Source organism: Malaclemys terrapin, chromosome 11, assembly GCF_027887155.1.
Source record: "Malaclemys terrapin pileata isolate rMalTer1 chromosome 11, rMalTer1.hap1, whole genome shotgun sequence".
Taxonomy (NCBI): domain Eukaryota; kingdom Metazoa; phylum Chordata; order Testudines; family Emydidae; genus Malaclemys; species Malaclemys terrapin.
In genome coordinates this window covers 4,699,894-4,727,302 of record NC_071515.1, presented here as the reverse complement: position 1 = coordinate 4,727,302, position 27,409 = coordinate 4,699,894, and the positions used below count along the sequence as shown (strand labels likewise).

General features: G+C 45.8%; 1 protein-coding gene across 5 annotated transcripts in view; it reads left to right on the top strand.

Moving 5' to 3' along the window:
• Positions 1–1,342: 1,342 nt before the first annotated feature.
• MLPH (melanophilin) overlaps positions 1,343–27,409 on the top strand; it is an 85,253-nt gene continuing 59,186 nt past the window's right edge. For 2 of the 5 annotated variants that reach the window (XM_054044120.1, XM_054044119.1), the window contains exons 1-2: positions 1,343–1,528; positions 18,306–18,441. In XM_054044120.1, coding sequence (XP_053900095.1) covers positions 18,332–18,441 — 110 coding nt within the window. In that variant the 5' untranslated portion in view covers positions 1,343–1,528; positions 18,306–18,331. Of the gene's footprint in view, positions 1,529–1,624; positions 1,725–18,305; positions 18,442–27,409 lie in introns of those variants that run through there. The other 3 variants (XM_054044117.1, XM_054044121.1, XM_054044118.1) reach the window with 3 other exon arrangements.

Below are 27,409 nucleotides of genomic sequence, written 5' to 3'. Positions count from 1 at the left end.
TTGCCTGTGGCCACACACAAGTCACCAGACTGGAATTTGGGATTGCCTGACTCCGAATTATGCTTGCTCCACCGGACTACGTTGCCTCTCAGAGTTCTTGGGAGTGGAATTTGCTCCAAGCCAGAGTTCCCTTTTCTTGATCACGTGTATCGTCATCTACAGGCGTCGTTTATATTTTCCTAAATCTAATGGCGTTATGCCCTATGCTAGAAGGAAAGAATCTATGCTCAGGAGAACAAAAGGCTTGCTGTACTGGCTGGTGGCAGCAGGCAATGTGCAAACTTCCTCACCCATCTTGCTCCATAGAACCAGTATGATTTGTGATGGTCACTGCCAGTTGTGTGCTGAAGTGGTCTTGCAGAGAGGTGTCCTGGGCACCCCCCGCTGAGACCACCAAACTCAACTCCCCGGTCTGATCACCACTGGATTTCAACCCAGTCTCAAGAAACAAAAACCGGAGTGTGTTAACCTGCCTGCATCACCATGGCCCCAGTTTTGATGATGATTTATGATGAACTCATGCCGCAAAAATAAAATCAGTAAGCCAATGGAAATATATAGGATCACCCCCCAGATCGCCACAATCTAATCCCATATTGATTTCAGCATCTGAAAGTCTCCATTAATTATCGTGCACCAGTAGGCAAAATATCGCATGCTGCAGACTCAACTCTATTCAATATTTCCCAAGCTTGGGACAAATTTAGTTTTAAAAAATGGAGACAGAACTAACCCATGCTTATTTCTCTCGCAATAAGCCCCAGCATGATGCAGATACCACTACACACAGTCACTTTAACTTGATTTTTTTTTTTCCTCCAAAGCCTAAAGACCTTGGATTTTCTGTGTGTGAGTGATGCTGGGGTTTTGTTTTGGTTTTTGTTGTTGTTGTTTGGCTGGTTGGTTTTTTTGTATGTTCCTTTATATTTTTCTTCTCTTATGCAATCACCTGCTTTCAAGTCACAAGATTTCCAAGACTGAAAACCCTGGGTCTTTTCTCAGCTCGTTCAAAATTGGCAAATATTTCCCTTTCCCTTGGGGTTTTTGAATTTTATTTTTTGGAAAGGCATTCCAACTTTGCCAATAGGATAGTGTCTGTTATTTGAAGTGCCTGGGCCAAATTCCTCTCTGGTGTAACTTCAACAGAGTTACACCAGGGTTGCATTTGGCCCCCTATTTCCTGTCTATTCCCCTTACACTTTATTGCAATCTCCGAAGAGTGGCTCCTCCTGGGAAACTGACTTGGGGGGGGAGGGGAGTCCTGTGGGCAGGGTCCCCCCAGCTCAGCGCGTCTCTGCAGCGGCGGCTGCAGCTGCTTTGCTCGGAGGAAGTTGACTCTGAAGCACTAATCGGCCCATGTGATCGCCGTGCACCGAGTAGGTGGTTGGTTCTGTGGTTCTGCCCAGCCCCAGGGCAGAGGATGGGAATCCAGCATGTGACAGAAACATATTTTTACTCCACCCCCTAGGACTGGATTGCCACCGAGCCAGACAGGGAGATCAAAGCATCGGCTGCAGCTCTTCACAAGGTAAAGTGCAACTTCCCCTTCTCATGATCGGTTCTGAGGGGGTTCAACCGGGGATCTGGTCGGAAAGGGACTGAGGGTGCCTATTGCTAATCAATACGGTTCTTAAGCTGAGAGTTTCCCTGCCCTGTAGCAATCACCAGCACTGCCCTGCTGCTGCAATTGATAGGGCAAGTGAAGGATGTTGACAGCAGCAAAGGTAAGAATGGTGTCTGGAGAGAGGAGGGAGAGAAATACCTGTTTTATTTTGGGAGGGGTGGTGCTCAAAGCAAGTAAACTTTCCAGAAAGAAAGAGAGCTACATTCTGGATTAACCTGTAAAGCAGAGAGGCTAAACTTTGTCCAGAAGTACAGTCCAGTTATCGCAGCCCTGCCTGGAACGTACCCCAAAGTCCTATGCTAGTTTAATCAGCAGGAAAGAACAGTGGAAACCGGTGTATGCTCCCCTGACATTGAACGCCCTTCGAGCAGGCCTCGGAAATTATGTCGCTCTTCAATATTACGGCAGATACCCAGCCTGAGGCTGCAAAATGCCAATTTAAAGTGTGTTCGTTAAATTTCACATGCACTCCATGTCATCCACGTGTAGGGTGACCAGATGTCCCGATTTTATAGGGACTGTCCTGATATTTGGGGTTTTTTCTTATATAGGCTCCTATTACCCCCCACCCCGTCCCGATTTTTTACACTTGCTGTCTGGTCACCCTGTCCGCGTGGCTGGAGGCGCCCTTCTTTAGCTGAACTTTCAGAAGAGCCTGCTGTGGGAAGCAGGGCAGTTTCCTCTGACTGAATCTCCATGCTCCCATGGGTTTAAGACATAGCCTTGCTTCCCTATCAATGGAGGAATTGTCCACGTACTGGATGGCCTATTGATTTCAGCTGAAGCTGTGTGGGTAAATCTAGTGCAATCTCTGAAAATGTACGGATCATTACTTTGTGCGTGTGTGGTAATTTCATTTGCAATGCAGTATTAATTATTAATAGATCTTCATGGAAGCTTATAAACCATTCCTAGAATCTAGAATAGATCTAGAATCCATTCAAGATATAATCCTGCCTACTTTTGCCTCCACACTCCTGTTGACTTTAATAGAGCCACAAGGTGTGCATGATGTAGGGGATCGTGCCCCAACGGGTTAATTTTTAGCATCATGTAAGCAGAATAAACGGGGCAACTCCCATTATTGTTAACAGAGTGGCTATCTAATCTGCCCCATGTAGGGCTGACCCCTATAAAACCACTGGGGCAGTGGGAAGTAACTTTCTTTGAAGTCTCTCAATCTCTTAGTTTTTATCGTTTCAAACGAAACCTACTCCTGGCCCTTGTCTAGAGGGGAGCTTAGTTTCATTTTTGGAGATCAACAATTGTTGAATTTACAGGATGCCACTTAATGGATCCTAGCAGATGCGGGGTGCCCGCAAATCCTGCTGTCTTCATTGGCAACCGAGGGCACATAGAAGGCACCTCGCACCATGCCAGACTGGGCCCTTCCTTTACCTTCTATCTGTCTTTTGCTACTGAGTCTTTAAATGGAGAACCATTCCCAACCATCCAGCGAGGGAACAACGCTGTTGCTTCCAAGCACGGATATTTTTATTGATCCTGTGGTTCTTAAGTACAGCACGCCGCAGACTGGTAATGATTTGCAAATATTAACACATTCCTAAAGGGGAGGGCGTGAATGTGGGGGAGGAGGGTGTGTGAGAGAGTAGATATTATTTAAAATAGTTCTGAGTACATATTGATGACGTCTACTTGACACCCTGCCAGTGTCCTGTGATTTCCAGAGAACAATTCTTCTGCCTCAAAAGTCTTTAAAAGAACAATGAAGGTCTGAAGCCATTTCGCCTGTGCCGTGTCTTCCTCCTTCACTTTTTGTCACCCCATCAGTTATTCCCTCCCCCCCCTCGTTTATAATTTTATAAAAACATGCATGGTTAAGAAGAACTATTACCTAGAAATTATGTTCTGTGAACCTTGATCATTATATACTTTTTAAAACAACTCTTTACATAATTCTCCCAAAATTATAAAAGGCCCCACTCCTCGGCAAGGCTTATGAAAGCAAAACAATTGTGGGGTTTTCAGGCCTTCCTATTTTAAAGCTTTGCTGAGCCAAAAAGGTACAATTACTGTTCAGATTTCAAACCACCAGATTCTGGAATAAAATGTCCAAACATGGAGTTATTCCAGAATAGCTATTTCACTTTAAATGTATACCTGACCTTATTCTGGAATAATTTTCCTGTATGAACAAGCCCATGTGTTTGAGTTTTAAACCCAGTATAGCTGATTTTATCATGTAAATGCTAACAGACACTACAGTATATGTTCAGCTATTACCATATAACGAAACTATGATATTCTAGAGTTTTAATGATTCAAAACGCTGCAGTTTTACAGTAATGCTGCTTACTTTTCTTGTTTTTTTAATTTAATCATTAGGTCCAATAAGCATTAGTTTCTTCTCTTAGGGGAAGACATGTTGGAAAAGATTTTGTTTCACTCAAACCAACTTTAAGGCAATGATATTAGGCTTTCCTTGATTGCACCTGCTTCTTCCAGAAACTGTTGGGTACTCTCCCAAAGAGGTTTCATTTCCAGAATTGCTGACCTCCCACATTGAAGCTAATGGGAGCTCAGCACGTCTGAGAATCGGGCACGTATTATCTTATCCTTGTGCGAGTCTAATCTTAATGTACGTATTCCAGAAGACTTAAGTACATAACTGAATTAGTTACTGTACGTTAGATCAAAGACTAGCATGTGAATGGCACACAGACAGCTGAGGAGTTGAAGTATTTATCTTATCACCTGTGTATTGATTTCCTTTCCATAATCGGAGGTTAGAAATGAAGCATTCTTTAGACGCTATATCGCTGCATCTTCCAAAGCCCAAATGCAGGATGTAATGTGTGTCAAAGACAAAAATGAAGAATATAAAAAAATTGCCATGTGGGACGTTTAACAAGTCTGGGGGATTCCTCCCTTTAGTGTAGCCAACTCTTTCTGCAGGCTCAGCTTCATAGGTCTTTATTTCTGATACAAATCATTTTCAGTAATTTAAGCAAGAGGACACCAAAACTGTGTGAAACAGAAGTAAGTTGGGGCCTAACATGAGTGACGCCTCCTGAAAGCAAATACATTTAAGAGGTGCACTAACCATGAGAATTTCTAGCCAAAATATCTCATGCGTCTAGGGTACGTCTACACTACCCGACGGATCGGCGGGTAGCGATCGATCTATCGGGGATCGATTTATCGCATGTAGTGTAGACGTGATAAATAGATCCCCGATCGCTCTCCCGTCGACTGCTGAACTCCAGCTCGGCGAGAGGCGGAAGCAAAGTCGACGGGGGAGCCGCGGCGTGCTGAGAGGACACGAAGTAAGTAATTTAAATTCGATCTAAGATACGTCAACTTCAGCTACGCTATTCTCGTAGCTGAAGTTGCGTATCTTAGATCGATTCTCCCCTCTCCCTCCCTCCCCCCCCAGTGTAGACCAGGCCTAAGATCCAATGCTCATGTCTTTAAAGGGACACTGTCAGGTTAAAAAAAAAAATAATTGCACCTGTGCTGCTAATAATACTTTAGGATGTAAATTCAGGAAAGAATTTAAGCACATGCTTAACTTTAAGCACATGCTTATGTGCTGTGCTGGATAGAAATGCTTTCTTGAATCAGGACGTCGATTATTAAAGGGAGTGATTTTTTTTTTTTAAACAAATTCACTGTCCACTACTTTAAAATATTGGAATTTACTTTTTTAATTTCTCTCAACTGAGACAATAGCGGGAAAGCTGCTAGGCAATTTCACACATCCCAGCCCCGGTTGTCGGTTTCCTAGCAGTTTCCTTTTGTTGTGGGGCTTGGGTTACAGTGCTGCAGGGAACCGATTGAATGCAAACACAAACTATTTTCATGGAAATGATTTAAAAACCGATACATTAAAAATCAGTATGAATGGGAAAGTTCTCTTTTTAAAAAGAAGCTTAATTCATTTGTACCCCTTTGATCAGGGCTATGGTTTTCTATAGTTGAAGATTTTCTTTTCTAGCTGTAAATAGCTTTTCAGTAAATACAGTCACTATTGGCCTCAACTTGGGCAAACCTCTGTCTATTCAAGATAGTTGTATGGCTCCCCGTTATTGTAGCATCTGAGCACCTTGCCGTCTTTCATATATTCACCCTCACAACACCCCTGTGAGGTAGGAAGGTGTTGTTCCTACGTTACAGATGGGGAATTAGAGCACAGAAGGTATGTTTACACAGCCCGCAGCAGTGGGACTCCCAGCTGGGTCAGCAGACTCAGGCTCACAGGGCTGGCGCTACTGCACTAAAACTAGCTGTGTAGACAGCACTTTGAGGTTGTGCTTTGGGCTCTGAAGGCCACTTCCCTCCCCAGGCTTCAGAGACCCCTGAGCTCCAGTCCGAGCTGCAACATCTACTTTTAGTGCCTCGGCGTGAGCATGAGTGTGTTGACCCGGGCTCAAAGGCCTCTGAGAAGGGGGGGTTGACACAGCACGTGCACCCCCATACTGTCTGGGCTTGAAAGTAAATTCACATGTTCCAGCAGGTTAGCCTAATGTTATTTCACATGCCGCCTTTGGGGCAGATCTAAGGCTGGTGTAAATTCTAGCTCTGTTAACCATTTGCACCAACTAAGGATTTGCCCTACAATCTACCATTCAGCCGAGAGGGTGCGTCTTCAATTCAGTGTGTCCCATATGCGCTGATTCCACAGAGCACTTAAGCATGAGCTGAACTTCTAAGCACTTGAGCAATCCTATTGTGGGACCATTCCAGGCTTAACATTAAGCACTGGCTTAGGTTCACTGCTGAATCGAGACCATAATGCCGGGTAGCAAAGAGGTTGCTCTAGTGAAAATCAAATCCACAAGCCGTCTTGCACCAGTGAGAGCAGAGGCTACTTGAGTCCCCACTGAGAGTTTTCATCTCACCCACCCTGCAGATCCCCCCCAGGACTGGAAGGCAGCACAACCAGCGGACCAACATTCTGCGACAAGGAATGTGTCCTTTCCTCCAGCTGGTTGAAATAGCAAGAGGAAAGAAGCAACCAAAATGTGCCTTATTAAACTCAAGCGGCTTAATTATAGCTGGGAATTCAGCTGCCCGGGTCTTCCTCTTCCCTGTTTGCTCCACTCTTTAGGGTCTTTGCCCCAAGAATAGATGTTTTCTTGTCTGTGTGCAGGGCACACGGCACAGCTATGTGTGGTAAGATTGCATGCACATGTTCTGGCAACAACCTTCCTCTAATTTCACTGAGTGCCCTCTGATCTTGTGTCATGGGGCTTACATCCTGGAGGTGGATTAACCCCTTCTTACCCCTTCGCCCTGGCCACAGTCAGTATCACAAATGTCTGAAAAGGGGAAAAGCCAAGTGAATTCTTGCTTTGTTTCCTCATAGGGATCATGAAGTATAAAATTGATCCTTCATGACACCCAGCTTCAGGTTCTTCACTCTAGTGTCTTCCACAGATAGAATCCATCTGTTCTCGCCTCTCCCAACTAGTACATCAAGCTTCCAGATGTGGCATGATCAGCTTTGAGGCCAGAATCTCCTCTCACTTACACCTGTTTTACACCAATTTAACTCCCTTGGCTTCAGTGGATTTTCCTGATTTTCACCTGTGCACACTGGAGGAGAATCTGGCCCTTTCCCTTGTTGGAGTAGGGGATTTTGGAACACTGTTATTGTTAAGGGTCAGCTCCTTGGGGAACCACAGCGAACCTGGGGCTTCACTCCTAATTTATCAGTTCTGTTTTTATGGTGGTGCACAAAAACCTTGAACCCAGTGTAAACCAATGCAGTGATAACTGCCTGAGTCTGCAGACAACCTGAAATAATTGCTCCAATGTGTGAGCTGCCCCATATATCTCAGCAGAGCATTACATCTGAGAACTAACCCTAACCATTTAAATGTTAGTATAGTTAACTGTGACCCTGCTGGGACACTTCAGCAGCAACATCCAGCTAATGTCCTTTCCCTACAATACCAGGGTAACTCACACATCTGCAAGTGCTCGAGGAACCAACTAGGGTCCGTGCTTCTCTTGACCTGCTGCTGACAAACAGGGAAGAATTGGCAGGGGAAATAGAAGTGGGTGGCAACCTGGGCAGCACTGATCATGAGATGGTCGAGTTCAGGATCCTGACAAAAGGAAGAAAGGAGAGCAGCAGAATACGGACCCTGGATTCAGAAAAGCAGACTTTGACTCCCTCAGGGAACTGATTGGCTAGGATCCCCTGGGAGGCTAATATGAGGGGGAAAGGAATCCAGGAGAGCTGGCTGTATTTTAAAGAAGCCTTATTGAGGGCGCAGGAACAAACCATCCTGATGTGCAGAAAGAATAGCAAATATGGCAGGTGACCAGCTTGGCTTAACAGAGAAATCTTTGGTGAGCTTAAACACAAAAAGGAAGCTTACAAGAGGTGGAAACTTGGTCAGATGACTAGGGAAAAGTATAAAAATATTGCTTGAGCTTGCAGTGGTGTAATCAAGAAGGCCAAACCACAATTGGAGTTGCAGCTAGCAAGGGATGTGAAGGGTAATAAGAAGGGTTTCTACAGGTATGTTAGCAACAAGAAGAAGGTCAGGGAAAGTGTGGGACCCTTACTGAATGGGGGAGGCAACCTAGTGACAGATGATGTGGAAAAAGCTGAAGTACTCAATGCCTTTTTTGCCGTGGTCTTCACAGACAAGGTCAGCTCCCAGACTGCTGCATTGGGCAGCACAGTATGGGGAGGATGTGAGCAGCCCTGAGTGGTGAAAGAACAGATTAAGGACTATTTAGAAAAGCTGGACATACCGAAGTCCATGGGGCCAGAGACAATGCATCCAAGGGTGCTGCGGGAGTTGGCTGATGTGATTGCAGAGCCATTGGCCGTTATCTGTGAAAACTTGTGGCAATCAAGGGAGGTCCCGGACAATTGGAAAAAGGGAAATATTGCACCCATTTTTAAAAAGGGAAGAAGGAGAATCTGGGGAACTACAGACCGGTCAGCCTCACCTCAGTCCTTGAAAAAATAATGGAACAGGTCTTCAAAGAATCAATTTTGAAGCACTTGGAGGAGAGGAAGGTGATCAGGAACAGTCAACATGGATTCACCAAGGGCAAGTCATGCCTGACCAACCTGATTGCCTTCTATGATGAGATAACTGGCTCTATGAATATGGGGAAAGTGGTGGACATGATACATCTTGACATTAGCAAAACTTTTGATACGGTCTCCCACAGTATTCTTGCCAGCAAGTTAAAAAAGTATGGATTGGATGAATGGACTATAAAGTGTATAGAAAGCTGGCTAGATTGTCGGGCTCAACGGTTAGTGATCAACGGCTCGATGTCTAGTTGGCAGCCAGTATCAAGCAGAGCGCTCCATGGGTCAGTCCTGGGGCTGGTTTTGTTCAACATCTTCATTAATGATGTGGCTGAGGGTGCAATTCATCCCATCATCAAGTTCGTGGATGACGCTAAGCTGTGGGGAGAGGTAGATATGCTAGAGTGACCTAGACAAACTGGAGGATTGAGCTAAAAGAAATCTGATGAGGTTCAACAAGGACAAGTGCAGAGTCCTGCACTTAGGAAGGAAGAATCCCATGCACTGCTACAGGCTGGGGACCGACTGGTTAAGCAGCAGTTCTGCAGAAAAGGACCTGGGGATTACAGTGGATGAGAAGCTGGAGATGAGTCAGCAGTGTGTCCTTGTTGCCAGGAAGGCTAACGGCATATTGGGCTGCATTAGTAGGAACATTGCCAGCAGATGGAGGGAAGTGATTATTCCCCTCTATTCAGCACTGATGAGGCCACATCTGTAGTATTGTGTCCAGTTTTGGGCCCCCCACTACAGAACGGATGTGGACAAATTGGAGAGAATCCAGCAGAGGGCAACGAAAATTATTAGTTGGCTGGGGAACATGACTTACGAGGAGAGGCTGAGGGAACTGGGCTTATTTAGTCTGCAGAAAAGAAGAGTGAGAGGGGACTTGATAGCAACCTTCAACTACCTGAAGGGGGGTTCCAAAGAGGATGGAGCTCGGCTGTTCTCAGTGGTGGCAGATGACAGAACAAGAAGCAGTGGTCTCAAGTTGCAGTGGGGGAGGTTTAGGTTGGATATTAGGAAAAACTATTTCACTAGGAGGGTGGTGAAGCACTGGAATGGGTTACCTTTAGAGGTTTTGAAGGCCTGGCTTGACAAAGCCCTGCCTGGGATGATTTAGTTGGGGTTGGTCCTGCTTTGAGCAGGGAGTTGGACTAAAACTTGATTCTATGATTCTTAAGTATTAAAAATCCCAAGGGCTTCCTCCTTAGCTCCTGAAACATCTAGCTTCCCCCATGACAATTTCTACAGTGCAGTTATCATTAGAAAAACCTGCAGTATGTTGAAATCCTGAAAATGTGGGCCCAGCACAAATGGAATTGATAGCAAAAGAATAACACTGGGACTACCATAATGAACATATTATTTATTGTCATGGCTCATTTAAATGCAAGTGAGTTGAATTAAGCTGCCACAGAGTTTCCAGTTTATGATATCAGAGAGCCACTGGGGTTGTACCATAGACCATTTGAGTAGAAGTAGGATTGATTGGATGAAGCTAAGACATTCTGGCTGAATATCTGGGAAAAGCTTCCGCCATTAAGATGTCTGAGGCTGTGGAATAATCTCCGAAGGCCCAATGGCTCCTTGGCCCAATGGCTCCTTGGCTCTCTGGTGCAATCGATTTGTAAAGCGTTGGGAATGTGCGGTAGGAAGCACTCCTGCACTGGCAGTAGGGTAATTTACTACTAGGTCCCATCTCTGACTTCTGTGATTCTATGAAATGCTTTTACTCCAGACCCCACACAACAGCATTTCATGCCCAAAACTTGTTGGACTAAATTCATCCCGGGTGTAACTCCACTAAGTCAGTATCGTTAAAATCAGTGATGAATTTGCCTGTTGATTCTCAGCCATGTCTCCTGGAATGTGGTTGGCATTCATGCATTGTTCCCACTGGCCAGTTTAAGCCAAGCCATTCAATGCTTTATGTTCCTATCCATTACTGCTTAGCTGTAATAGGAATATTTAAGTCATTAAACACCTGTGCGTGCTGTATGCTTGAACTCATGTCAGATAGGAAAGGAATTAACTTGTGTTTGTTTAGCTACTGTTTACTTTGCACATTTCCATTAATTTTTATTGGTTTACAGTGCAGCTGGCTTCGCTAAGTATTAAACATCTGCACAGAGGCAGGTACAATAGCGTCTTGTTTCTGTATATTTTCATGCATTCAATTTAACCCATTCCAACAGTACCAAAAAATAAAAGCAAGTGTTCCTCTTTACTAATGGAATTCCCAAGGCAGTACATCAGATTCACACTGTTTATAACAGAGATCAAAATTTAACTCCCCTGAGAAACAAGCTATGTTTCTCAGGGCAAAAGTCCTATCTTCCTGACACAGGGCCAGATTCTACTATCCTTTCTCACACCTTTACGCCAGGGTTCCTCCCACTGATTTCAGTGGGACTGCTACCTCTGGAGTAAGCCACTACTCAACATGAGGAAAGGGATGGGATTCTGCCCCTTGATTCTCAAACCGAAAAACCTTGTAACTGTATTCCTAAGGGTCAGATTGTTCTCCCATTAAATAGCATCTGACTCCTGTTGAAGTCAGTGGAACTTCGTGTGAGTAGAATCTGGTCCTAGTTAAAGACACACCAAAAGCAGAGTAAGAACGTCTGAATCTGGCTCATAATAGTTTAAAAAATGGTATGTGAATAATAAATACATGGCATGGCATCACTGCATCAATCAGCAGCAATGCTCCTGTGATTTTAGCGTTATTGTCATCTAAGTATTCCTAAAACCATCAGTCAGTTGCTTTGATATCAAGCAGATTAGAAAATCACTGAGAGCCCACCCATAGAAGTACGGGGCTGTAAACTGGTCTACCTTCATTGCGTGTTGTAGTATGGGCGGGAGACAGCAGCCAGGCAGAGCTTTGAGTCCATCCACCTCGTCCCCAATGCGCCAGCCAGCACAGCCAGGCTTACCCAGAGAGGCAAGGAAGCTGCACCAGGTATAGGGCTGTAGTGCATGGTTTACTTCTCCCATGAAGCAAGGGAGAATCATGACTGAGCCACAGTTTGGGTCCTGGTCCCCGCCTGGAGCAGTGCAGCAATGCACAACTTTTCCTTCAAAGCTAGCGGTAAAGCCACAATGTAGCCCCTTAACAGTCTTCCTCCTCCTTTAAATCCCAATCTTTATAAAATCCTAAAAATAATCTCACTAGTTTCCAATCTAGGCTGTGTCTAGTATATCCATTTATCCATCTGAATGTCCACTGTCAATCATACACACTGCTGTCAAATCCGGAAAACACGCCTTTACAAATTACAGCCTACGCTGAGGGTTAGCAGATCGTCAGTTCCCAGTAGAAACTGCTAAACAAAGCTTCCTTTTCTAATTCCCAGTGGCCATCAATTTCTAACCCTCATTAATGTCGTGACGATGCTTGCTCCAGCAATTGATCAAAGACAAATGAGAGCCCTTTCTCCTTAGCATAAAGTTATAACTGTGATAAGATTTGCCTTAAACGCTATCCAAAATGAGATTGGACCATTAAATAAAAGTTGCAATAGTAATACGTAAAACCGTAGGATGCCTGGTGTAGATCCGATTTGCAGTTAGAGCTGTTTGAACTTGTTTTCGCCCAGCGTGCTGTGTACTGGATGTCGTTGCAATGTTCTGAAGGGATGCAAAGTGCAAACGATAGGAGCGCGGTAGAAAACTACGAACGGGTGAAGGGGAAAAATGGGATTATAGACCTGAGACATCTTATGACTCTGTGCCTGTTCCAAAGAGCGAACAACAGCCAGTGAGCTTGCCTTTGACATGAGTGGAGGCTTCCTCGGGGTTGGCAGGGAGGGCTTTCTGCCTGCCGTGTTTGGATACTGTGCAATCTCTCCACCCTGCAGTGAATTGGATTCTTTGTGTTAGTTTTGCTTGCCTTCTTCTAGCTCAGAGACGGGCATGAGCTGCAAAACCCAGATCTCAATTTCAGCACCACCAGGACCTCTTGCTTCTCCCCAGCCACTTGCGGGAATTTGCCACCGTTCTGAGTGCATAGGCCATTAGGGAGTCTTGCGTTCTGGTGGCCTGGTGAGGAAACACAGACTTACAGCACCGGTTCACAGCTGGTATAAGTCAGCATAGCTCTGTGTAAATCCCTGGAATTGCACTGATTTACATCAGCGGAAGATCTGGCCCATAATATCGAAGAGACTAGCTGATGGATACATCGAGAGACACCAGATTTTTGAATTAACATGGGCGACCTGATTTTCAGAAAGTCAGGTCTGGGGAAATGTGCATGATAGAGTTGAGCAAATAATTGATTTTTCAGTTCAGGGGCCAAACCAAAACATCTTTAAAAAATATATATATTGTTCAGTTTGAACCAAAAGTCAATTCTTTTGGTTTTTCTCACCAGAATGGAAAAATTGGGGGGGGGGGAATTGTTTGTGATTGAACAAAATGTTTTGTTTGACCCTGTGGCAGGGTGTACCAGGGCCTTTGAAGCCCCCTGCTGGAGGCCCTGTGGTCCTACCACACCACGCCGCAGAAAAGGAGCAGTGAAGGTGAGTCCTCCAGGCCTGTCTAGAAAGGCTGCAGGGAAGCAGCCAATCAGAGCCCAGCAGGCTCTATTAAAAGACCCTGCAGGGACTAAGCAGGTCAGTTGCTGGCTGGGACCAGAAGAGGAAAGGAGGACTGGAAGGCTGTGAAATTCCACAGGTAAAGAGGCCTGGGAGAGAGAGAACCCTGAGGTAAGGGTGAAGAGCAAGGGGCTCTGTGGGAAGTGGCCCAGGGAATAGGAGCAGCACATGGCTGCTATTTGTAAGTTCTGTGGGTTGGAACCCAGAGTAGTGGGTGGGCCCCATTCCCTCCCCTCCCTCCAACTGGAAAAGTTTCCAAAGCCCCAAGAAGGGGACAAGTTTAATTTAGAAGCCCCAGCACAGGGCTAGAATTTAAAGGCATAGGCAGTCCTGGGGTCACTGCTCTGTACCCAGGCAGGGACAGACTTAAAGCTAGTCCAGAAAGGGCTGAGAACTGAGCCCAGAGAAATGTCTGCAAACCTTAGCAAGGGGACAGGGAGTTCATGCACATTGACTGGGTGTGACTTGGCCAGAGGGCTGAGCCACTGAAGACCCACCTGACGAGGGCAACAGCTGACAGGGGACACTGCCAAGAGAGAGCAGGTTTGAGTCCACCCAAAAGGGGGCACTCACGAGAGGTGAGTGGCCCCTGTCACACACCCACAAGTATTTTTTTTTTTCCCTGATTTTTCATTTTGGGTTATTTTCAAGTATTTGTCACTTTTTTTTTTTTAAGTTCCACTAAATTCACTGTTTCAAAATGAAAAGTTGAAACATTCCATTTGGAACTGGCCAAACTGAATCCGTGCAACTTCTGGCTCAAACAAACAAGAAAAAACTCAAGAACTGTTCACCAAATTTGACCTGGATTTGCCACTTGTGTTCTGAAAAACTTCACCCAACTGCAGTGCAAAATGCATGTATACTTAGTACTAAGCAGGGGTTCAAGGGTGTGTGTGTGTATGTGGGGGTGGGGGGGAATGCAGCTAAAAGCAGAGAGGGGCTCCCCCTTTTCTGCCTGGCTTGAGTTAGCAGCACTCTCACATAGCACCTCATCCTTCATTGCTGTCACAACGAGAGCTCTCATTCCTATTTCATTCCTCTCATTCCTGTTGAACTATCTCTAAGGCTGCTTAAGTTATTACACTGAGGACATGGAGAACTGAAATCTCCATTGCAGTGCATTAGTTTTGCTGGGAGTATGAAGGCGAAGGCAGGCTTAGTGGTGCGTGCTGCTTTTTCCATATGCAAGTTCTGCAGCGGCGCTTGCAAGTCAGATAATTGCATTGATACCCAGCCAGTGATGGCCTGACTTGTATGCACAAGTGTCTGATTTCTGTGCACCGTTGTGGGAACCCTGTGTGCAAAATAGACATGCAATTGCACACCTCGCTTTGTGTGCAGCCTTGGGCTCCCGTTCTTCTGAAAATCAAGCTGTCAGTTTAGTTTGAGAAGCCTGGTGGTTCTTGGGCTTGGTCTACATGGAAAACTTGCACCGCCATACCTATGTCAGGCGTGAAGAAATCCAAACCCCTGACCAATATAGCTATCAGCTGAGATGGCAAAAAAAAGCCTTATATAAACTGATTTTACAGGAGTGTTGTCATTCTGAATCCTCAGCTGGTGTAACTGGCTTATCCTTCCATGGCTCTCCATCGATGTTCATGAGATGGAGATCAAGTCCCTGTGACTCCTCCATGGTCACCGGATACATAAAACATCTGCTAACTCAAGTTAATGAGTTTTGCGCATTTTATTCATACATTTGTAAGAGGGAAAGGAATGAGGAAATCAGCTGATGGTCATGTTGATTTCATTTTCTTTCTTAAAATAGGAGGTTATGTTTGTGGCTGTCATGCTGGTGAATGCTCTTGTGTAAAGCTGCAAAAGTCCATGAACAAACATTAAAAAATCAACTTCAGCTAGTACGTGCTATTCACTAGCAGGCGATAGTTTTCCCATTTGATTTCTGAGAAAGGTTCATATTTAAAAGCGGCGGCAGCTTGTTTACTAGAACTGTATCAAAGGGGGGGGGAAGGATAGCTCAGTGGTTTGAGCATTGGCCTGCTAAACCCAGGGTTGTGAGTTCAATCCTTGAGGGGGCCACTCTAGGGATCTGGGGCAAAATCAGTACTTTGTCCTGCTAGTGAAGGCAGGGGGCTGGACTTAATGACCTTTTGGGGTCCCTTCCAGTTCTATAAGATAGGTATATCTCCATATATTAAGATTTTTATTTATTTGTTTGTTTTTGGCTCCTGAATTCTCGTTCAAATGTCATTTTCATGTGATGCTGCCGTGTCTGACCTCTGTGTGGGCACATTGCTGACAAAAATAATCTGAAAACCGCAATATTGAGGCCCCGCTAATAACTGTAAAACCAGGACTGACTGTTAGACCAACTCTGCTGCTGTCTCAGTTCAGCAGACCACTTGAGCATGTTGGCTGTTCCATTGACATCGATTCCAGTGAGTCTACTCCAGTTCTTAAAGTGAAGCCTTGTGCTTATATTCCTGGCTGAACTGGTGAAGTCAATGAGAGTTCTACTGATTTCAGTGGAATGAGAATCGGGCAAATGCTGAATGCTTAGTGTTCGGCTCTTGGGCTTAGTGGTACCTTCCTTCATAAGCGATCCCATTGATGTCCTTGGTGAGAGGGGCCACTCGGTAAATGGGGGTGGCAGAATCTGACCCTATGCCATTGAGACACATTCACAGACCTTTTCAGACAAGACTCCATGTTGTAAAATAAGGAGTGATCCTCTTCCTGCTGAAGTTAGTAGGGAGCATGGCCGTTTATTTGAATAGCAACAAAAGTAAGACCAGGATGTCAAACTTTTCATCCTTGTAGTGCAAGCAATTGGTCATAGATGCCAATTTTAAACAAATCATTGCATTCTGCTTGAAATTATAGTTTCTATATAGTGAAAATTGACACTCCCCATTTGATCTTTTGCCCAGTGGGACTAAAAGTTGTGACTGTCTTGTCAACAAAATATTTCCTTACTTGTCTGAGCAGCATATGTGCTGTTGTGTTTGTGAAGGGACTGGAAACAGGCATGTAGATACTCAGTACAGTATGAATAGTTAGAATGTATTTTTTTTTCTTCTCATTAATGAATTCAGAACAGGAGCAAACCCATGCTTGAGAGGTCCTGGGATAATTGCAGCAAAAGCCCTTAGACAGGCTCTTGTTGGGATGCTAATTGTCATCTATTGACCTGCTGTTTGGATTCATTGGTGCAAAGCCACTCTCAAATCTGCTTACATCATTTGCTGATAAATGCATTGCTCACTTCTGCCACTTAACTAATTGTTCTTATTGGGCTCCCAACTCAGCTGGACGAGCTAGAAATAGATTCCCAACTTCAAACGAAAAGCATGTGCTCACCTCAGATATTGACTTCTCCTAAAAACTCCGGTTCTACACAAAATTCATTTGAATTTGGATTCAGCTCGTCTAAAGTCCTTTTCAGGCCCAAATCTGGTTGATGTTAGTCCATCTGTTGCCCCCAAATGAATTGGTAGACTGAATTACTCTTCCTCTTGCCTGGCAGATGAAATACAGTAGCTAACTAGCTGTGTCAAGGAATTTCCGGCCTGGACTGTAGGAGACTATCTGAAAAGGAGGTGACATGGGCATAACTCATTTTGGGTGATGGCCTATATTGAGAGCATGGTTTCAGCAGATAGAACTTCTCATCCTGGCAGAATTTTGTACCTCTTTAGTGTGTCTTCCTCTTGCCTTAAATACCTGGGGGGGGGAGGGGGGGGAAGCGGGGAAGCATGTAAAGTAATCTTTCTTCCTACAAAGGAAGAAAACTGATTCCTTTGGATACCCAGAGTACTTTCTCAAGGAGAGAGCCCCACTCGGTGATAGAGAAATGTTTTATTAAGTGAATGAGAATCAAGGGGGATAATTAGGCCTGTTGTGGCAATCAGATTATTTTAGGTGTTGGCCTGCACCCTGTGGCTTGTACTGTGTATTAGGGCTCTTGTTAATAACCACTAGAGATTTAAACCTTCTGCCTTTCAGTGATCACATGCATGCAACAAAACCAGACTTGTCTTTTAAGTTATGGTGGTGACATTGGTGAATTCATGGTGACAATATTCATCTTACGATGACCCTGCTAAATAAGTTGCAACCAAAATATGCTTGGCTTCCGTACAAAGCTGGGACCAAATCAGATGAGAGAAACAAGCCAACGAACTGGAAGAGGGGGAAGCTGTTCTGTGACAGTTGAGTATAGTACGTGTTTGTAGAGTGCTTACATCAGGACAAAGTTGGCACCCTCTCTTAGGGGCAGCAACACCCTTGTCCACGGATGTTCGGGTCAGGCTAAAGACCGGGGAGCTGTAGTTGACATCAGTTTGACAGGCAAAACCTCTCCCAGCAGGGAGACACCAGCAGGCAGGGACCACATCCAGGACCACATGGCCTGAGGGCTGGTTGGCTTGATACCCATTCGCCTTGCGGTTTAGTGTAGAAAATAAGGAAAGGAGAGGCAAGAAGTTGACAAAAGCCACCCTGCTCCCCTGGGAGTCCAGGTGGAGGACATTTTTTTCATCCTATAGCTGCCATGGCAAGCAGAGAAGAGTCTAGAAGTCCTGTCACCCCAACCCCTCACAAACATCAGGCCTTGACTTGTTTGGGAAATGTTTAAGATTTGTATAGTTCAGGTACACTTTGTAAACAACCTGTTTAATAAGCATTTTACTCTCCAAATGAAGGCCTCAATTGCATCAAGTTCTCTCAGTATGACTCCGGGCAAAGGGATCGAGCCTTCCCCTAATTCCAAGGAAGCTGTCCATAGGCCTTAGACCATTACAGTGTCGCTCTCTGAAGGCAAGCTGTGTCAGCAAGTGATTTTCATTGCCACAACCGGCCACCCATTGTACACAACGTCACCTCACATACCAAACCATTGGAATGAACCAGCTCATACGGATGTTGACAGAGGTGGAGTAAGTTCCTTCCCTCTGTCAATATGAAATACCTCTCAGGAGATGCATGAGCATGTGCCTTGTCTGACAAAGAACATGACAATGTCTCTTTGAATGTAGACTGGCTCTTATATAACCATACTGACTTATTTCTTATTGCTCTCATTGTTTAGCTCCCCTGACCCAACTGCTTGCCAAGATGGGAAGGAAACTGGATCTTTCCAAGCTAACGGATGAAGAGGCCAAGCACGTTTGGGAGGTGGTCCAACGGGACTTTGATCTGCGGAAGAAAGAGGAAGAAAGATTGGAGTGAGTACATGCTTTAAGCACACTTCAAGGCTTTGATGACTCACAGAAGGAAATAACAGGGTCAGATCCCTGAGGTCGCTTTTAACATGAGAACAGACAAAGCCAACAGTTTGAAAATCTAGGCAAGAAAAAATAGTTTGGGCAAAGCCAATAGGAGAAAGGAGCAGCCCATTTCATTAACCTAGTAGTCCACTGCATTTGGTTATAGTCTGAAGGGGAGGCTCCAGCTACGCAGCTGGTGCAAATCAACATAGCTCCATCAGGATCAATCACTGATTTTAAATCAGTGGAGCTACACCAATTTTTGCCAGCTAAGTATCTGACCAGAAGTCCAGTACGCTCACCCCAGAAATGTCATGGGCCAAAGCCTGGTTTCAAAGAGGCCCGGCTTTCAGTGTATGGAACAAAGTACGGAATTGGGCTCCATGGCTGGCAATAAAACTTAACAACGGCAGAGTAAATTCAAATACCTGCGTGGTTCTCGTGTGTGGGCAGTTAGCAAAAGAGCTGGCTAAAAATAGGTCAACATTTATAACATTTTGATCTCTTCTTCATTAAAATTGGAACTTTGGCACCTAATTTGGATGAAATTTCTAATCTGAGATTTTGCCCAGCTGTGTTCTATAGTATGTATTATTCATCTCAATCCTGAAAAATGTATGGTGGGAAAGTTCACTGGACTAGCTTTGAACAGCAGAAATGTCCAGTTCTGGTTTGAACAGAGGGGTGACAGAATACTTAGTTTTATGTGAACTAGTTATTGCATCCTCTGTGTGATGCTGAACTTCTGCTGACCTTGTTGGCACTGAACTGGTGAGCCAGCAGAGGAGATTGAAACTGACAAATCACTATCCTCTGACGTGCTCTGGGGGTAGGAAGCTCATTGATTTCGGTCCTTTGGCTCAAAAGAATGGAATAAGGAGTGACAGTCTCATGCCTATATGCACATAGTATATGCATGAGCCACCCTGGTTTGTATGTGGTGGGTGTCCCAGCAAAAAACCTGGGACCAAATGCAGTCTTCGCGTAATTAGATACATCTGTGGTGGCTTTAAAAAGGAGTTGTATTGACTTAAGCTGAATTTGGTCCTTTGTGGCAACCTGCTGGGGTTTTTAGTTTCTCTTTGACAAAGGGGATGTTTTAAAACAGAAAAAATAATAATCCCTAACAGTAATGGGAGTCTCCAGAACCAGCATCAGAGCATCTTACCCATGGCCACTGAAGGGTCCCCATTACCAGCAGCTTTCTCTGGACAGTGTCTAGTCTCTGAATAGACTTCAGAGCACCTGCGCTCTTGCAGATCAGGAAGTAAAGTCCAGTGTTTCAGGCACTAGCCTAGGACTTTAGAGACCTGAGTTCAGTTCCCGGCGCTGGCACGGACTTCTTGTATGCCCACGGGCAAGTCTCTGTCTCTGTGCCTCTCTTTCCCGCCTGTACAGTGGGGATAATTGCACTGCCTGGTCTCTCAGGAGTGTTGGGAGGGTAAATGCACTAAAGATATTGATGCACCAAGAGCAGACCCCCTTCTAACCCAATGCACCAACAGCAGTAAATAGCAAATGGGCAGGAACAATGCGCCCCCCACACACACCTGAAATGAGCTCAGATTCACAAAACGTGTGGAGTTTGAATAGGGAAATGCTATGTGCGTGGGAGGCAGAGATTGTTACTCTGAATTATTTTTTTTATTTTTCCCCTACAAGATCCTCTATGCGTTACGTGGTCCCAAAGCCTGTGCCATGTTAATCATGCAGCTTGGCAAGCGACGACAAGGGCATTAAAGTAACATAGTTACCTGGAAAGAGACAGCAAAGACTAATTCCATCCTGGGGAGGGAATTGTTTATACTGTACACTGAGGTAAGAGAGCAGAGCAGCTCCACCATGAATCATAACTGTGGGTGACTTCCTGGAGATTCCATTTGCATTGACTCCTTTATAGTGTCTATAACCATAAAACATGTTCCTGTGCCCACGGTGAGCTGACTTCCCGGCAGTTCAGGAGGGCCAGGGAGGAGTGAATTTATAGTGCTCATGGCAACCGGGAACAACTAACGCCTGCTAGACGCTGACATACCTTCAAGTTTCCCTGCAGCTCTGCCAACGGGTCTCCCTCCGGACCGACAAACTCCCAGTGAGCCTCTCCTGAGCAGAAATGGCCAATTACGCTGCTGGACAAACTTGATCTTGCTATGCCAGGCCCTTTAAATAGTCCCTTTAAATGCTTCGAGTCAGTGAGTTTGATTCAGTGTGGCAGGGAGCAGCGTTTTTTCTTTCTGGTCACTGGTCCTGAAAACATTTTTGTACCAATTCACCAGCTAAACAAAAGTCTCTCCCATGTGATTTCAAAAGAAGCTACCTTGCCAAATGCTAAGGCTAGACAGGAATGTTTTAGATCACTTGATGGCTGGGAGCACAAGCTTGCAGGGCCTAGAAACCAGTTGGTTTCTATCACTAACATTGTGGGTGTTTTTGTTTTTTTATCAGTTCCTCCTTTTTTACCCTGTTCCACAATGTAAGACCTACAAGGATCAGCCAATGCAATGAACCCTTTATGCTGCCTGGTCACCAGGGGGGTGAGACCAGGAGATTGAGTGTGTTTTGAGTGCTGGCAGGTAGGGACAAGGCACCTGCCAGGGCTACAAATGAATGCTTTATACTCAAGCACACCGCTCCTTTCTGCCTCTGGTTTAAGGTTGGGCCTTACAGTGAAGTTCTTACCACTACCATCTTTCTTTGCTTCACATTAATTCCATCCTGGCTCACACAAACAAGCTAATTTGTCCTCCATAGTCAGCACTGAGTTGCTGGAGACTTGTCTACATGTGGTCCCTACAAAATCGCCCGGCCTGCCTGTGGTTGTTCATAGTTGTGGACCAGGCCCCACTGATGTAGAAGGTACCAGGCAATCCTGCAGAATGGGCACTTGATGGGGTGTATAAACGCTATCCTGCCACAGCCACAAAGGGGTTAAAAGAAACAGTAGCTACCTCCTCAACTGTGGCTGATTGGCAGACCAGCACTCGCTGGGTTAAGAGCCTGCAGACCAGAACGGGGGGGGGGGGGGGGCAGGGAATCTGAGCAGTGGGGGGGGCGGGGGCTTTGCATCAAATGCAAGGAAGCAGCTGGAACCCCCAGAGACGAAGCTCTGAAATAAGTCACTCTGCAAAAGCAGCTGGAGGCCCCTGAAGGTAGGAGGTGGCCCAGGGACTCAGCAGTGAGTCTGAGAGATCAGACCTTAGCTGCTCCATATGGGGTCCCTGGACTGGAACCCTTGCCAGCCACCAGCAGAAGGGCGGTAAAAGCCCTGCAGATGCAAGGGGAGAAGGACCATTGAGTCCAGGGTGGGCTGCAGACCTGCCAGGTCATTAGACTGTTTTGTTTGTTGAACTCTCCTACCACCGAAGAGGTGGGGACTGTAAGTGACCTGGCTGGAGGGCCGAGTAATGAGAAGGGGCAAGTCACCCCAGGCTTGGAGGGCCTGTCAGTGGGGGAGACCCCAGAATCAAGAGGCTGCTGCGCCTGGCCATGAGGGGATGTACCAGCCACTGCCTGACCTTTCCACAGGGGGAGAGCCCTCCAGATCTGCTTAGCTGGCCCTGGAGCCTGGCTGGCTTGTATAAGTCCCGGGGGCTCCGTGCTGAGCTGTGGGGGTCACAAGGGCTAGATTGTGCCTTGAGGCATAGCCCTGATTGGAATGGAGCATGTAAGATGCATCACCCTAGATCTAGCACCACAAGCCACTGCACTTCAGAGACACCCCTCTGAGGCACAATCCCTACTTCTCCCTTGCTGGGGCTGAGGGGTTGTAATTTGCTGTTGGCCTGTACCAGCGGCAGATAAGGACAGCAATGCACTAGCCGCGCTGTGCTGGCTGGTGCATGGTGTGTCTTGAGCAGGAGCCAAGGCTTTGTCCATCCCTGCCCATCCACGCTGGCTGGGGAACATCCAAAGTTCCTCCCCTACCCACCCCCCTGCTTAGGTTTGTAAGTGCTTTACCATGAGTGCCTAGGTCCTAGGTCCATGCACCCCGTTCTGGGGTACAGCAGTAATTCTCCTTCCTCCGTGCAGACTTGTAGCCCAAGTGACAGTCTAGCCCTTGGCCATTTACAGTGCGTGGAGCTGGCTTCAGCCCACAGATGTTGTACCGCAGTGGTGAAGAACCTGCTATCTGAACGGCAGAGGTGTTCGCGTGTATGGATGCGGAGCAGGGAGACGGCTCGCTCCGGCCACGCTCGGAGGGGCAGCTCGAATGGTGCGGTGTTGAAAATGTTCTGTTGGATTCCATTGAACAGGCTGCATGCCATAAAGGTTTCACAGGAACTCTGCTATGTCCATTATTACTAAGGTTCATAATGTGGGCTAGGCTGGTCTAAGCCACAGATCTGACAGGCTGTAGAAATGGGCAGAACCAAGGGAGGGGTTGACTTTGGATATTTTTCAGAACCTCCTCGCGCAGGTTTTGGTTTTGCAAAGTGAAACCCCAACCCGAGGGGTGTTTTGGATCCAAACTAGAGCATAAGAAAAGGAGCCTGTTTGTCCGACGTGCAGGTGCTTTGGATAAATAGTGCTGGGGCGTTTTGCCCGTTTATAATACAGAGCTCCGGTTTAAGTCAACACCGCCACCCTGGCATCCGCGTGATCAGAATCAGTTCCTAGCAGTGCAGTGAAGTGTAGGGTGAGTTATGTAAAGAGCTACACAAAAGAAGCCATTTGCAGCGCACAATAAACCTGACTGGTTCCACCGAATCCATCAACGGAGCTACATGCCCCTGAGCACAAACGTCTGTTAACTATTTACATATACACACAGCACGCTCCTAACAAGCCCAGCTCAAATAACTGCCCCCGCCTGGGTTGGAAGCACTTGGCCTCTAACTTACAGTGGACTTGATGCCTGCCCGTCTCCTAGCATGTTGCACACGCTGGTGTGTAGGAGTGAGGGTGACCAGATGTCCTGATTTTTATAGGGACAGTCCTGATATATTGGGATTTTTTTTCTTATAGAGGCTCCTATTACCCCCCCCCCCCCCCATCCCCTGTCCTGATTGTTCACACTTGCTGTCTGGTCACTCTAGTAGGAGTGTGCCCACACAACCGTGTGCAGCACCGCTTACAACAAAGGGGGAAGTGGTGTGACAGGTGTTATTGCTGGAGTAAGTTCACCATTTTCTCTCACCATCAGTGCCTCCTTCCCCACAGACCTGTCTGTGATAGCCTTACCCCTAACTGGAGAGACAGTAGCATCTTCTCCAGGGACCTCCCACCCCTCTCTCTGCTAGCCTGCCCCCAATGGGATGGCTACAGATGTTCTTGCAGGCTGGAGAGCCTCCTCTGTCCGTGACCGTCATGCTCCTCTGCCGATCTGTCAACATCACCCTGGGGCCCAAGAGGGGGAAACACCACGATGTGCCCGAGCACCACAGAAAGCGTGCACAAAGGATTCCAGAAACTGCTCCAGAACCGCTGCACCATCCACTGTCTCTCTATTTATTTATTTTTAATGCCCTACAGAGAGGAATCCTTGGCAGAGTCCAGAGTGGTCCTTTTTATTAGTCAATATTCTTCATAGAAGCTTTCATTTTTAGCACCATGTCTTGGCTGTAGAGCAGCAGCAGAGTATTAAAGTAGCACCAAGCAAGATCAGGGGGCTCTGTTGTGTGTACAGAACACATGGTAAGTGACTGTCCCTGCCCTAAAGAGCTTACACTCGAAATAGACAGCCCCAGGGTGGGAAGAAGGGAGTGGTGTTGTTCCCATTTTACAGATGGGGAAAGTGAGGCACGGAGAAACCAAATGACTTTTCCAAGGTCACTAAAGGCATATCTACATTGCAATTAAAAAAAACTGCAGCACCAAGACTCAGCGCTGGGGTCAGCTGATTTAGGCTCACAGGGCTACAACTTGCAGTGGAGATGTTTGGGTTTAGGCCGGAACCCGGGTTCTGAGACCTGGTGGGATCTCAGAGCCCAGGCTCCAGCCTGAGCCAGAACACCTACAGTGCAGTTTTTATCCTCCCAGCCCAAGCCCCACATACCTCAGTGAGATGACCCGGGCCAGCCATGGCTGTGCTATGGGTCTTTTAGCAGTGTAGACGTACCCACAGGCAGTGTGTGGTAGAGTTAGGAATTGAACCCACGTCTTCTGAGTCAGTTCAGTGCCTTCTCTTTCAGAGCTGGGTGACATTTTTCAATCCAAACTTTAGGCAAAAAATGCAGATTTGGTGATACCAAACCACTTTGCCAATGGGAGTCCATTTGCCAAATAGTTTCAGTTTAAAAAAAAAAAAAATCCCAAATAATTAAAACATTTTGTTTGAACATTTTTCAAAAGGAAATGTGTTGATTTTTTTTTTTTCAAAATGAGTTTTTGGGGTTAATTTTCTAAAAATAAAATTAAAGGAAATGTCAAGAATGTTAAGGGCTCAAAATCTAAAGGTTTCATTGAACCTGACATTTTTTCAGTTTTGCTTAATTTTTTTAAACAGTTTTTTCTCCTGATTTTTTTTTTGTTGTTGTAATTCACAATGCACCAAAAACTCCATTATTCACCCAGCTTTCATGCTCATCCATATATAGCAAAATCCCAATCTCCCTCACTACTATTCCCCTGAATGAGCAGTTTTTCTCAGCTAAAGTGTGTGTGTGTGTGTGTGTGTGTGTGTGTGACTGGATCAGAATCTCGACTCACCATTGCTGCAAATCCAGATAACTCTCAAGATTTCAAAGGAAATGCTTCAGCTGTACAGACCCTTGATTGTGTTGTTTAGATTTTCAAACTGACTATGAATGTTGTCCTCTCGGTCTTATGTTACCTTGAGTTGGTTGCTCAGTTCATTCATGCCAGTTACGTAGTTTAATTTAACATCAGGTCATTTTACGAGAAGAAAGCTATATAACTGCAGACCTCGATCATTAGCGACTGCAGGGGACAGATTCTGATCTCCATTACTACCTGGGTAAATTCAGAGTAGCTCCCTTGAGGTGAATGGGATTGCCCGGCTTTGTGCCAGTGTTAATCAGGCCCATAGATTCTATCCTGCATTCTCATAAGAACGGCCATACTGGGTCAGACCAAATGTCCATCCTGCCCAGTATCCGGTCTACCGACAGTGGCCAATGCCAGGTACCCCAGAGGGAATGAACCTAACAGGTAATGATCGAGTGATCTCTCTCCTGCCATCCATCTCCAGCCTCTGTCAAACAGGTTAGGGACACCATGCCTTACCCATCCTGGCTAATAGCCATCAATGGACTTAACCACCATGAATTTATCTAGTTCTCTTTTAAACCCTGTTATAGTCCTAGCCTTCACAACCTCCTTAGGCAAGAAGTTCCACAGCTTGATTGTGCGCTGTGTGAAGAAGAACTTCCTTTTATTTGTTTTAAACCAGCTGCCTATTAATTTCATTTGGTGGCCTCTAGTTCTTATATTATGGGAACAAGTAAATAACTTTTCCTTATCCACTTTCTCCACATCACTCATGATTTTATATACCTCTATCATATCTCCCCTTAGTCTCCTCTTTTCTAAGCTGAAGAGTCCAAGTCTCTTTCATCTCTCCTCATATGGGACCCATTCCAAACCCCTAATCATTTTAGTTGCCTTTCTCTGAACCTTTTCTAATGCTAGCATATCTTTTTTTGAGATGAAGAGACCACATCTGTATGCAATATTCAAGATGTGGCCGTACCATGGATTTATATAAGGGCAATAAGATATTCTCCGTCTTATTCTCTATCCTTTTTTGAATGATTCCTAACATCCTGTTTGCTTTTTTAACTGTCGCCGCACACTGCGTGGACGTCTTCAGGGAACTGATTAGTTGTAGCTAAATTAGCCCCCATCATATTGTATGTATAGTTGGAGTTATTTTTTCCAATATGCATTACTTTACATTTATCCACATTACATTTCATTTGCCATTTTGTTGCCCAATCGCTTAGTTTTGTGAGAACTTTTTGGAGTTCTTCACAGTCTGCTTTGGTCTTAACTAGCTTGAGCAGTTTAGTATAGTCTGCAAACTTTGCCACCTCACTGTTTACCCCTTTCTCCAGATCATTTATGAATAAGTTGAATAGGACTGGTCCTAGGACTGACCCTTGGGGAACATCATTAGTTACCCCTCTCCATTCTGAGCCTCTCTGGAAGCACAGCCTGGGAAGATGGGGGCAAAGGTGTTCGGAGGAAAGTCTGAAGACAGCAGGGAATGGTTTGCTCTTTGGTGTAGCCTAGAGCAGCCCAGCTACTGTTCTCGTTTATGCCCAGGCTGGAACAGGCTCAAGGGAACCATTTGCAATCCAGAATAGCTAGATCTCACCCCGCCCTCCCAGCTGCCATCCCCTCGGTGGTGTTCTATACCGGGGAGTGGTATGCCAGCCCTACGCCGCCCAGCAAACCATCCCTCTGCAACAGGTATTCCACCACGGGATATCCGGCTGTTTTCTGGAATGCCACTGTGGGTTTGGACCTCAATCTGCTAGAGGCTTTCCCGGTAATTCCATAACAGCCCATGCCAGCCACACCTTCGCTTACTCATTCTACAGCGAATTTAGTAACAAAAGAGCTGGCTGCGATCCCAACTATTGAAAAGAATAAACAAAGCCATGTGGTTCCTCTGGGTTTTAAATTGGTTCAGCTGAGACCTGTTATCTCCTTGGCAGGGGTAGGGAGGAACTGGCAGGCTTTGAAAACAGGAAAAACTGGTCTAGTGAAAGTTTTCTGACCTTCGAGTACACAGAGGGAAAGTTCAGCGGGCACAGCACAGAGCGAACATTATTAGTTAATGTTTCTATTGGGGTATTACGTAGGTTGGGCCCCCTTGCGCTAGGTGCTGGACAAACATAAAAAAGGACAATCCTTACTCCAAAGAGCAATTCTCAGAATGCAGGAGGAGGGCTGCCTGGGGGGCACAGTTTGTAGCTACGTAGCCAGAGACTCCTATTCCGCTTAGCCTGCTGAGTTCTTT